This window comes from Pagrus major, chromosome 5 (genome assembly GCF_040436345.1).
Source record: "Pagrus major chromosome 5, Pma_NU_1.0".
Classification (NCBI taxonomy): Eukaryota; Metazoa; Chordata; class Actinopteri; order Spariformes; family Sparidae; genus Pagrus; species Pagrus major.
The window spans coordinates 12,970,228-12,982,677 of record NC_133219.1 but is presented as its reverse complement, the minus strand read 5'-3'; the positions used below and the strand labels follow the sequence as shown (position 1 = coordinate 12,982,677).

The following is a 12,450-nucleotide window of genomic DNA, read 5'->3' as shown; positions in this document are numbered from 1 at the left end:
ACATTTGTATGAATGAAAATGAGAATTGCACTTTCTTGACTTTCCAGCTTTCTTTATCTTTTCTCCATATTACATCTTTTACCAATTATTATCAAATCAGATTAGATCCATACAATCCAACACATAACCATTTCTCTTTAATTTAGTGCCTTAAGTATATTAAATCTTTGTTTTCTTCAGAAGTTCAGAACTTTATAAAGGTACGAACCCCTCACTTTTGGTTGCTGAGCTTGATCTTGAAAGAAAACATTATATAAATTACGTATAGAAGGGTTGAGCTCTCATATAGTTATTCATAGGAAGTTTTTAAAAATAGGATTGTTCAAACATTAACCACAATTCCCATGTTTGCATGTCCGGTGGGGTGTCATAATGTTAGCATAAATCTGTGGGCATCAGGGTGAACATTTGTCAGTGAGATGAAACGTCACGTGACATTTGATCACTGATACACAAAGAATTGTGGAGGAAGTCTTTAAATGAGGGTACATGGAATGACATGGAATGGAAATGTGTTTGTTTTAGTGTAAACTGGCGTGTAAGTGTCAGTGCTCTGAAGACTGTGACTGCAGAGTTGCTGGAGGTGCAGCCATGACTCTTGTGATACAGACCTTTATGAAGCTTTATGATTGGATTATCTGTAAAGAACTATGCTATGTTAAAGATGCTATTTAGGTCATTTGACAGTGTGCCATCTCATCATGAGATGATGGATCCATTCCAATGTATGTCAGCCAAGTTAAAATCTTTCTGACTGTCGCACCACTTTTACAAAAGCAGCCCTTCTACAGGTAGTCTGATAAGGTCTCAGATTTTCTGATATCCTGCATACAACAGAGATGTTTTGATAGGAACACAGCCCGCATGTACATCTCCAGCTGGCACAGGTTAAGATTTCAATGTGCAAGATGATTGTACAGAAAAATGCTGATTAAACTAAGGTCCAGACATACCATGAAAGGTGGCCGTACTGCATGTTGTTTTCCTTTGAAGAGGATTTTCCTTTGAAACCTTACATGACCTTTTGAATGATTTGTTGAAAAAGTGCAATATCATGATAAAGCTATGGGGCTTTGACTCTGCTGAGCTGGCATCTGGATCCTGCTTTAAAATAAATCTTTATGTAAATACTAAAACAGGCTACCACAAATTAACTCTCTCCATTATAATCTGTGAGTTCTAAAGAGGTCTGAGGCAATAGGTGATGCAAGAGGTCAAAAACGTGCGACGATACTATAAATCATGTGATCATGATCATACACATTCAGCTGAAAACTATACATAGACACTGTCAGTTCACATCGTGTTTGTTTTGCAATCCTGATAAACTCACCCACCGCTCATTAAATTGATACTTCTGTCAGCTCCTCTCAGTCAGAGATGGAATACTTTTCAGTTGCTGGAAGTTGCTGGAATTTTCTAGGTCGTTGTGCGGCACGTGATTATCTGATCTTTAAAATATATCTTCATTGTGAATCTCACATGCTGACACACATGGGTTGACAAACAAGGTGAGCTTCTAAGAAGGTTAAGGTTACATATTTTCACTGAAGAAAACCTCCTGCTGTCAAATACCTGTTCTATTTCCAGTAACTGCAGCCTACTTTGCAGCTTGATCACTGTGTGCTTTTGAGTTTATGTTATGGTAATAAGAAAGGATTCATGAATACCACCTACATTTCTTAACCCTTCAAAAAGAGTTAAAAGATTAAATGACCAGTGTTGATTGTTAAGTTCTTGATGTGTGGAATCAGAGCAGGTTTGTATGAGTTCACTGAAATGATACGTTCCCATGCTGCCCTGCTTGCACCTGTGTATTTATGCTGTAGTTGCCCACCTGTGCAAGCAAAATCTGTAATAGGATTAAATGTTAATCAGTGTTATAGTTAATGATTGGGTGTGGATACTCTAAGTGTTAATGTGTAGGAGCAAGAAGCAAAACTTTAACCCAAAAGCAGTCAGTGGAGGGTTGGAATAAAGAGTGATATAATGGTTCAGGTGGAGAAAGTTTCCTGGAATCATGTCCTGGCTCCACCTGCTCGCTGGTGCATGAACAAGTCATACATCCTGTCTCAGAAAAACATTTAACTTTTGTTTTTAACCTCTAAACTTTATGCCCTTGAGCATGATTGTCTTGTGTTACTTTTAAATGCTAATATAAAGAAACAGAAAAGTACTTGTGTCAAGTACACCAGACTATTAGCCAATCTCACCTCAGGAACCTTGGGTAAATTAAGTCTTCATTCCACCGCCATGAGCCACATTCAGTAAGGTTTTCCAGAATTTGGCAATTATCTAGCTGGCCTCACACCCCTCAATAACTGTGACATCTGTGGCATTGTGTTGTGTGATAAAACTGCACATTTATGAGTGGCCTTTTATTTAGACCGTCCCAGCACACCTGTGCAATACTCACACTGTTTAATCAGCATTGGATTATCTTGGCAAAGAAGAAGTGCTCACTTTTTCTGTGTACACAAAAAGCTTGTTTTAAACACAAATTTTAACAAATTTGTGTTTAAAACAAGCTTTTTGTGTACACAGAAAAAGTCTGAAATATTTCACATCAACTAACGAAAAATGGGACGAAAAAAACAAGTTGAGTCTGTATTTTTTTAACTTTATTTGATTTGGGAGCAGCTGTAACTCAGGAGGTAGAGCGGGTCGTCTAGTAATTGGAAGGTTGCTGGTACGAATCCCTGGCTCCCTCCAGCTGCATGTTGAAGTGTCCTTGAGCAAGATACTGAACCCCAAATTGCTCCTGATGAGCAGTTGGCACCTTGCATGGCAGCCTCTGCCATCAGTGTATGAATGTGTGTGTGAATGGGTGAATGTGACCAGTGTTGTAAAGCACTTTGAGCGGTCAGTAGACTGGAAAGGCGCTATAGAAATGCAAGTCTGTTTACCATTTTACCATTTGTAATGGTGACAGTTTAATGAATTTAATAATGTTTATTAATCACTTTGCCTTGTCCATCCACCAAACCTAGGTATGTGACTGTGGCTTTCAGTCACGTATGGACTAACAAACATGCTGGGCCGTCGGATGACTTTAGATAACATCTTCTGACTGTACAAGCATCCAAACCATCAACCACACGCTTCATTAAGCACTGGAATGTAACATTGGAGCAATCTAACCAGAATCACTGGACCAGAGAGATTTATTGCCGGTGAACAGTATCAGTGGAACATGCTCGTGTGCATTTTGAACGTCACGATTACTAACCTATTTCGGAGCCAGTCAGTTTTCTTAGCACGAGACAAGCTCTGAATTGTTCCTCTACATGCAGCTGTTTTATCATATCATACAGTTAATATATATATATATATATATATATATATGTATACACCATGGACTAGAGTGATGATTAGAAAATGATTTATTAAAAAATATATACATTTCATATCATAACAAAGTTGTACAGTGTGCAATGTGTCACCAACAAATCATCCAGTTAAAACATCAACTGGACTCAGAAAGAACTGCCGTAAGTTTTTAATTTGAAGGTGAAACAAGTAGTCTCAAAGAATATAAACATTTACTCATTTGTATTTGGTCATTCATTTTAATTGCCATTCGTCTATTGCATTTCTCTCTCTCTCTCTCTCTCTCTCTCTCTCTCTCTCTCTACATTAAACATAATCAGCAGGAGTTACCTCAGTTACATGATTGCGTTTGTTTTCTCCTGCAGTGTCCAGTGGTTCTACCTCTTGTGTATGGTCTTTGACAAGTGTCTCATCATTTTTACCCTCTGATTCTTCACTGTCTACTATCCCCTTTTCCATTCTTTCGAGCTCTAGCCTCAGTTTCTCCTTCTCATTCAGTATAATTTCCTCTTCTGTGGCTTTCTGCTGCTCCTCCTTCTCTTTCCTCTCTTTCTCAGCCTTCTCCATTTTCTCCTGCTTCTTCATCTTCCAGAAGAAGCCCAGGTTCTTCTCAGGGTAAGTGACTTTGGCCAGCGGCAGCTTGAAAATCCTGTTGGTTCCCGTGGTTAAGAGGAGGAAAGTGAGAGCAGAGAGACAGAAAGGCCAGGTGCAGGCAGGCAGACCAAACTGTAGATGAAAAATACATCAAGCTGCAGTTAGTAACTTGTGTTAATTATGAGCCAATATATAAATAGACGTAAATGAAAATGTCTACTTACGGTGGACATGATATTGGCAATGGCAGAGCCGAGGTACGCACAGAAAAAAGCTGCAGAGGAGAAGAGAGATGACATTTGTGTAAATGCTATAATAGATTACAAGTAACTGGTTGTTCTCTTCCAGTGTTGCACATGATTACATATGATGTTATCATCATGTCTGAAACAGATGCTCTCTCAGATTTTTATCTTCTTGGTGTCTGCTCACCACATGTGATGGCAAGCAGGTGCACCTGCCAGGTGAGTGCGTAAAACATCCCTCCAATGGCAATGCAGGCTAACACGCAGTTGTATCCCCAGAGGCCAAAGTAAATGTCTCCGAAAGGAGCTGCCAGAGCCAAACCTTCAAAAAGATAAATCACAGCCATTAAAAAATTTGCCATTCAGTTTAAGTGAGATTTTGTTATTGAAGTCTTGGTTGTTTTGCACGTTGTAAGTTTGCAAGTTGTACTGTTTATTGAGGTGAGGCAGAATTACTTTTACATTAGTTATCTGTTATTGTGTGCCCTGCCTGCCAAGGTAGTGACTTGTCATCTCACCGGAAACCATGCCCACAGCAGATCCCAGCACAGCATGAGCACAGGTGATAGGGGAGGAGATGAAGAGGGAGATGATGAAGATTCCTCCTGTCCAAGGATTGTCACAGCCGTAGACCTGGCCAATTCCCACAGGCACTGACATGAACAGCTTGGGAGGTAAACACAGGGAGGTCAAACATAGTTGAAGATGCATACCAGAGTAGTTTACACCTGCAGGTTTTTTCCACTCATGTATGACCTCTTGCTCATGAGTAGAAATTTTGAGTGGTTGACATCTTTGTTATTCCCATTTGCTGAACAGACATATATTGGCTAGAGTAACTCTAAAGACTTATGTCACAGAGCAGGTCATGTGCAAATAACAGACACTGGTGTGTCACAGTGCACAGAATCAAAACATGCAGTATCAGCCCTCAGAGAGGTATGTCAAAAGAGATCCTGGCCTGTCACTGACCTTGGCTACATCGATTTCAGCCCAGGTGATGTTGGGCAGCTCTGAGCGAGGCTGAATGAGGACTTGGGGAAAGTGGTGGTTGTAGTGGCCGGTGGCGACCATGTGGAGACACACCAGGATGTTGAATGGCAGGGTGAACACTGGCAGATCCCAGCGGCTGTTAATTGATGCCAGGGCACTGGACACAATCGGGCTGAAAGACAAGGATACAACATCATCAGTATTAGATTTAATCCCCATTTAACAACATTTATATGTTTATACTGCAGTAAACTGGTCAGTTTTTACATTTTATGTGTCTTGGTTTGGTTAATTTATCCGCTTTCTCACACCTACCTCTAATTTCTTCTGATTTGAATCTACCTTATCATTTAGCCATTAGTCCATCAATTTGCTTACCACATCATGGACATGAAGATGTTGGGTAGCAGAAGCCACCAGTACCAGTCTCCTGCTTTGGAGAACACAGCCATCAGCAGACCCACCAGGATGCCATTGTAACCATACAGCCCTGCTGCAATTGCACCCCTAAGGAAAAGTCATTTAAATGAATAAATATTTCCTGGTGTACAACACAGTGTAAAACCATCTAACATAACAATGTGCCTGTCTACTGCTGAAATGAGTATCATCAAGCTATTTCATCAAAGCATACTCAGCAGTTATGCAACCACCTGGTGTTGTGATAAATAGAGTCTAAAAATAAGTTTGATACGTGCAGTGTCAGTAAGCATCCGGACAACTCTTTCTATATAAAGTCACATCTTACTACATTTAATTTATTATTATGTGTAGCATTAGTTTTGTGTTGAGTGTTCAAACCTGCTCTGTTGCAGAATGAGGGCAGAAATGGTAGCAAAGAGTGTGCCCACAAAGCCGTTGAGAGCCCACCAGTAGTTTTGCAGGATGAGGCCTCCAAAAATGATGAGTCCACTCAGAGGGTTGTTGACAAACATCACCTGAGCAGCACCACGCAAAACCCAGTCCAGCAACTGCAGTAAGAAAAACTGCTCTGGAGGATGGAAAGAGAGAACAGACAGAAATCATCAATATTTTTGACAAAACTGCTTCATATGCCTTTATATTGAATTTTATGCAAGTTGCAGTCTTTCCATGAGCAAGACCAAACTCAATACTGAACATTCTTTGTATTATTTTAAACTACACAGTGTGAAGTGAAGCCTGGGACGTCTACGTCACAATGTGATTATGCAAGGCCACAGAAGCCATGTCCTGTATGGACAAGGATCATAAGCTTTTCTACTGGAACAAATTACCATATATCTTCACAGGGCATGTCATTCTGGATGTATAGCCTGGCTTAACTTACAGGTGCCCTTACAGGTTCATGAGTTTGTCAGTAGTACATACATCATACATACAATAGATGTCATACAGTACATTCAGTAGTTGCATGTCGTTTACCTTAGTTGTTCAAATAATTGCATAATTGAATTTGGGGTGGAGTAATTGATCATACAAACAGTACTCAAATCTATACATGCTTTTGTGTGTCAAGACAGAATTTTCTCAGTGTAAACAATTCATGTTGACTTACTTTCCATCCATTTTCCGAAAGCCTTCATGTCTCCAGAGAAGTAGGAGACTCCCTTGAGGAAGTGGGCCCTGGTCCTCTGAAGGGTTGTGGGAGCTGGCTGCTCCCTGTCCTCCTGGGAGTTGTCATGCTCAGACGGCAAGTTAGGGTGTGCCATCAGGGGCTGGAGCTCCTTTGACCACCATTATTGAGAAATGAATCAGAGAATTTAGTTTCAAGGGATGTTTGAGGCATGTAAAAACACAAATAGACTTTCACTTTAATGTATGTCTAAACTATGAACACTGACTTACAAGGAGGGTGGTGGCAGGAGAGGTGGTTGATAGTGCAGCAGGAGTGGAACAGTTGATATTCTTTTGAATATCCTGCGAGAACAGATGAAGAAATGTCACTTAGGAGCACATTAAGTTTATCCATATGTATTATAAGTAATGCAAAATACATATATTTCTGTTTACTGCATATTTTACTGTATAATCATTGTATGAACTTGTATGAAAAACCAATGTGAAATAAATCTTGAGATGTCTTGAGAAAAAATATTTTTGATATAAAATATAATTTAATTGTGGCTTTATTACAGAGGACATTCAACCAAAACCTGGCACACATTGAATTATAATCATTATAACATTACACCGATCAGCCACAACATAAACACCACTAACAGATGAAGTTAGTTAGTTGATCATGTCATTACAATGCAATGTTCTGCTGGGAAACCTTGGGTTCTGGCATTCATGTGGATGCCACGTGACACACACCACCCATCCAAACCGCGTTGCGGACCAAGTACATCCCGTCATGGCGACAGTACTCCCTGATCGCAGAGGCCCCCCTATCAAGACAATGTGCCCTGGCACACGTTTTAACCTGCTCAGGAATGTGAAAAGAGCCCAAGGTGTTGACCCGGCCTCCAAATTGCCCAGGTCCCAATCTGGTAGAGCATCTGTGGGACTAGTGGAATAAGTCCAATCGATGGAAACCCTACCCCCCCAACCCACAGGACCCAAAGGATCCACTGCAATTGTCCCAATGCCAGATTCCACAGGGGACGCCCATAGGTGCGGTGTCCATGCCTTGATGGATCAGAGATGTTCTGGCGGCACAAGAGGAACTTGCAGAATGTATAGCAGGTGGTTTTAATGTTGTGGCTGATTGATGTACATTGCTCCACTATGGCCAATGATTTCGGTTAATTGAATTTGAATATATCATCCATTGCAATCAATGCTCTCAGAATTACATACATAACCTAACCTTACACCTGCAGTATAATCTTTTTTCAATCTTAGCTCATTTGATTAAACACATTAATTAAAGTTTAATCACGTTCTACTGTCCTACACACTTCAGCGACTCTTAAAGTTACAAGTGCTCCTACCTTTGTGCTGTGTAATCCAGGCATATGTCCCTAAATAAGTCCAGGTTGTATAGTTGCCAGCTTTTCTAGAGCTGTACAACAGAGATATCCACTGAAGGCTTTTATAGCACCAGACCAGAGAAAATCCCTCCTCTTCTCTCTCTCTGCTCAATCTCAACAACAATCACAGGCAGACAGCGGTGATAATATTCACCACACCCAAGTCTCTCCAGACACGGACCCAGAAACAATTTCCTTTCTCCTGCACTGAAAACATTAAAATGAAAAGGCAAGACCTGATCAGCAGCTGCTCCCTCTCCAACAGTCTGTCACTTGAGAGATTGTGCACTCCACATAGATCAGTGTTACTGCCAGACCATGGGGTGAATGTCCCAGCTTGGACCTCACTATTATTAGTGGTCCCCTTGCGACACCTAAATTACTGTTTTTATTGCTCGCTGTGTATGTATGGGGGTGGGGGGTTTTGTTTATATTGGTCTCATTGTGAAGAACTTTCTGTTACTTTTCTGTATGAAAAGTGCTATACAAATAAAGTTTGATTGATTGATTGATTGACACTTTTTTTTTGCTATTACAAGTCAAATTGTCTACTGTAAAAGAGGAATGTTTCCCTACATTTATACAGAAAAAAATCCCCATTTAGACTTATTCATTTATTCAATAAATACAATTGTAATGTTCATCTTTCATCAAAGAATAAAGTTTATAAGAAACCAATTACCATAGTTTGAAAAATACTTCAAATACTTTCGCTGTGATTTACAGAAAGACCTGCTTTTCCGCCAGTCAACCTTACATGCTCACAAAAGCATTTAGACGGTAGAAATTAAGTGTATGACAAGAATGACACCTGCACAGCAGCACCCAGCTCACAATTTTAGACCACAGTGATGTTGGGAGAGGACAGCCTTACAGAAAAAAAACATGCAAAAACACATGGCTACATGTGAATACCTGTAAAACATGTGAAAACATGTTAAAATCAGGTGTGAAATATGCTGAACACATGCTTTGCATAAGTGAAACATGTACTTTGCACATTGGAAATATAGTTTTGGGACATTTTCATGGTATAATACGTGAAGCCCTGTAAATATCCATATAACCTTTAGGATTACATGTGAAAACTATTGAATTATACGTGAAACCTATGGGAATACATTACAAAACCCATGTAAATCCCTCTGTGAAACCCATAAAAATACCCATGTGTAACCGATGAGATTACACTAAAACCCACCAGAAATCCCCAGGCCTCACTGATTAGTGTACAAAAACACAAATGTATAACTTTATTCACTGATTTAGGTGAAACTCGGTCATATTTTGATATGTGTGTGTGTTTTCTAGTTTTCCCTCTAACATCCTCCAGATAGTCTGCCTGAACCCTCAGTGATTAATGGAGTTTCCTGATGAAAAGATGGCTATAACCGTTGCTAAAGTAACCACTTCCAACGGCCACCGGGCTGTACCAGGCTCCAAGTGAACACTGCCGGTGTCAGGATCAAGCTCAAACTTGGAGACCAACTGTGACCAGTTTGACGACAGGGAATCCAATACCGAGGTGGTTTACGAAGTTTAGCTGCTGTTAGACAGTGTCACAAATTGGCTCTTTCTTGTAACGGAAGAAGAAGCTCACAATGTGCAAAGTACATGTTTCACTTGTGCAAAGCATGTGTTCAGCATATTTCACACCTGATTTTAATATGTTTTCACATGTTTTACAGGTATTCACATGTGGCCATGTGTTTTTTTTCTGTAAGGCTGTCCTCTCCCAACATCACTGTGGCCTAAAATTGTGAGCAGGTGCTGCTGTGCAGGTGTCATTCTTGTCATACACTTAATTCCTACCGTCTTACTGCTTTTGTGAGCATGTAAGGTTGACTGGCGGAAAAGCAGGTCTTGTGAATTTATGACCTGTAACACCTACATTTTGAGAGCAAATTCCATCGGGTCACTGTTAATCACAGCGAAAGTATTTTTCAAACTATGGTAATTGGTTCCTTATAAACTTTATTCTTTGTTAAAGATGAACATTACAATTGTATTTATTGAATAAATGAATAAGTCTAAATGGGGATTTTTTTCTGTATAAATGTAGGGAAACATTCCTCTTTTACAGTAGACATTTTGACTTGTCATAGCAAAAAAAAGTGTCAATCAATCAATCAATCAAACTTTATTTGTATAGCACTTTTCATATAGAAAAGTAACAGAAAGTTCTTCACAATGAGAACAATATAAACAAACCCCCCCACCCCCATACATACACAGCGAGCAATAATAACAGTAACTTAGGTCTCCCCATCTACTTCAGTTGTTTAGAAAAATGCTCCGACCCTGTTTTGCTGTGATGCTCCAGAACTACAAAACTTCACCCAACTTTCCCTCTGCATATGGGTGAGTAGAGAATTACTGAAATTTTGGGTGAACTTATCCCTTTAAAACAAATTGATATGTTACATTCCACCACTGTCATCTTATGATATCCATGTCACATTATCAGAGATAGCAGTCACACACACACACACACTTATAGATGGATAGTGCGAGTGTGTTTGTTCCTTCAACATTTATTTAGTCGTTAAAAAAAATTACAGTGTAGTTACAGAGCTGATGAGCAGCATTGATTGCTGCTGCAGACATCTAGTCATCACTGAAGGAGGAAAGGGAGCAGCTAGAAAAAGATGGTGATGGCCAGAAAGAGATTTTTAACAATTATGTAAGACTGAAAGAGGAATGAAGAACAAACAGGTATGACATAACCACCAAAACCTTTCAGGACGTTATGGTAAGAAGCTGATTAAGTTTCATCTTATGATTTATCAGACGAGATAGTAAGATTTTATTACACCCAGACAATACACTGTTTCTTCCTTTTTGAGTTAAGTAATAGTTTATATAGTGATTTAATTCCCAATGCATTGATGAAGTAGTCAAAATACCCTGTTTTTTATGATATATTGGTCTACCTACAGGTTTTCTTTTTCAACTGCTAACAAGCATCAGTCAATACTGAAGCCACCTCTCTGTACAGTCTGTATTACCAACATGCATCATGGCCGAAAAGTTCATCTCACCTCCAAAACTCACTCAAACCACCAAAACACTTCATACATGTCTCTAAATAAGCTTGTTCGACCACAGAGGCATGCACTGCAACTCATAACACACTGACCTCAAAAAACACTAACAACAAGCATTATATAAGTGAAGAACTTTTTATCTTGAAATCTCTACTACATGCATTTGCTGCTGAAATTGAAATCAGCTTTGTTTGGAATTATTATTATTTCATTGTATGATAAAAACTTTAAGATAAAGATTTTCTGTATATGTCATTTTATTGCCACTATACTTGCTATCATTCTGTTTTGAATGTGAACAGTTTTGAAAACAGCTTTGTTAGTTGTAGTAGTAAGTAGCTGTAATTAGTTTCCACCCCAGAAAGCAATTAAAAATTATTCAGTTTGGTCCACATAGCCTTCGACAGAGTTTGAAGAGGTTTGACAATGAAACTTCAGTTTTAACCAATGCATGTTAGCAATCAAACAAAAAAATAAAAAATAAAAAATGGTAATATGGGCAGTACAGCTAAATAAACACTACTATAAATGTGTCAGAGTAAGGCAGATGGTTATTTTTCTTCTTTTCCTTCTTGGGAAGATGCCTTAACAATGTCTTCATGCGCCATAGCCACCTTATCATAATCAGCATCAACTTGCATAATGATGACGCGAATGGTTACATAACACTAAATAGTGGTTTAACATTTGTAACTAGATATTTCCCTTTTAAAAAACAGATATTGTAGTTTCACATGTTGGTCCATTTGGGTATATGTCAACAGACCTGCCCTCTTTTTTTTAATAGATCTGTCTTTCACTGTGTGGTTGCAAATGATTTCATCAAATATTTTTGTTGTTTTTAACATGCAAATTCACACCAGTCACACACCAGTAATACTTATATTACTTCATGCATGCATTTGTCTCAACGGGTGTTTAAATACAAATATCAAAACATAAAAATGCAGTGACACTAACGTCTTGAAAAATATCACTGTGTCGTTTTCTTCTTTAAGATTTATGTAACAGCTTGGCTTATCTCATGGCAGTTCATCATGTTCTCCACAGCAGAGATTCAACCTGTCTGTGCAGTTACCCTCCAGACACAAGCTGCTGTGATGGAGAGTCACTGACTGGAAAAATGTACACATCAGAATTTGCATACAAGTATTATTTTCATGCAAATATTGTGATCAGAAACACTTAATTCTGAAAAAAACAAAATATAATTTATGAAAAAAAGCATGTTAAATGCAAAATTTAAAATATACACAGACATTTTGAAAAAATCAGTGCAGTGAT

At 38.9% G+C, this 12,450-nt stretch overlaps 1 protein-coding gene across 1 annotated transcript; it reads right to left on the bottom strand.

The window, feature by feature from the left end:
* Nucleotides 1-3,636: 3,636 nt before the first annotated feature.
* On the bottom strand, nucleotides 3,637-8,104 carry slc14a2 (solute carrier family 14 member 2). The gene is made up of 10 exons (XM_073465508.1): nucleotides 8,081-8,104; nucleotides 6,990-7,061; nucleotides 6,700-6,868; nucleotides 5,964-6,153; nucleotides 5,541-5,669; nucleotides 5,142-5,334; nucleotides 4,688-4,835; nucleotides 4,357-4,491; nucleotides 4,149-4,198; nucleotides 3,637-4,056 (listed from the first exon to the last, which is right to left on the bottom strand). The coding sequence occupies exons 1-10, from the start codon at nucleotides 8,102-8,104 to the stop codon at nucleotides 3,637-3,639; spliced, it is 1,530 nt and encodes a 509-aa protein (XP_073321609.1).
* Nucleotides 8,105-12,450: the final 4,346 nt, after the last annotated feature.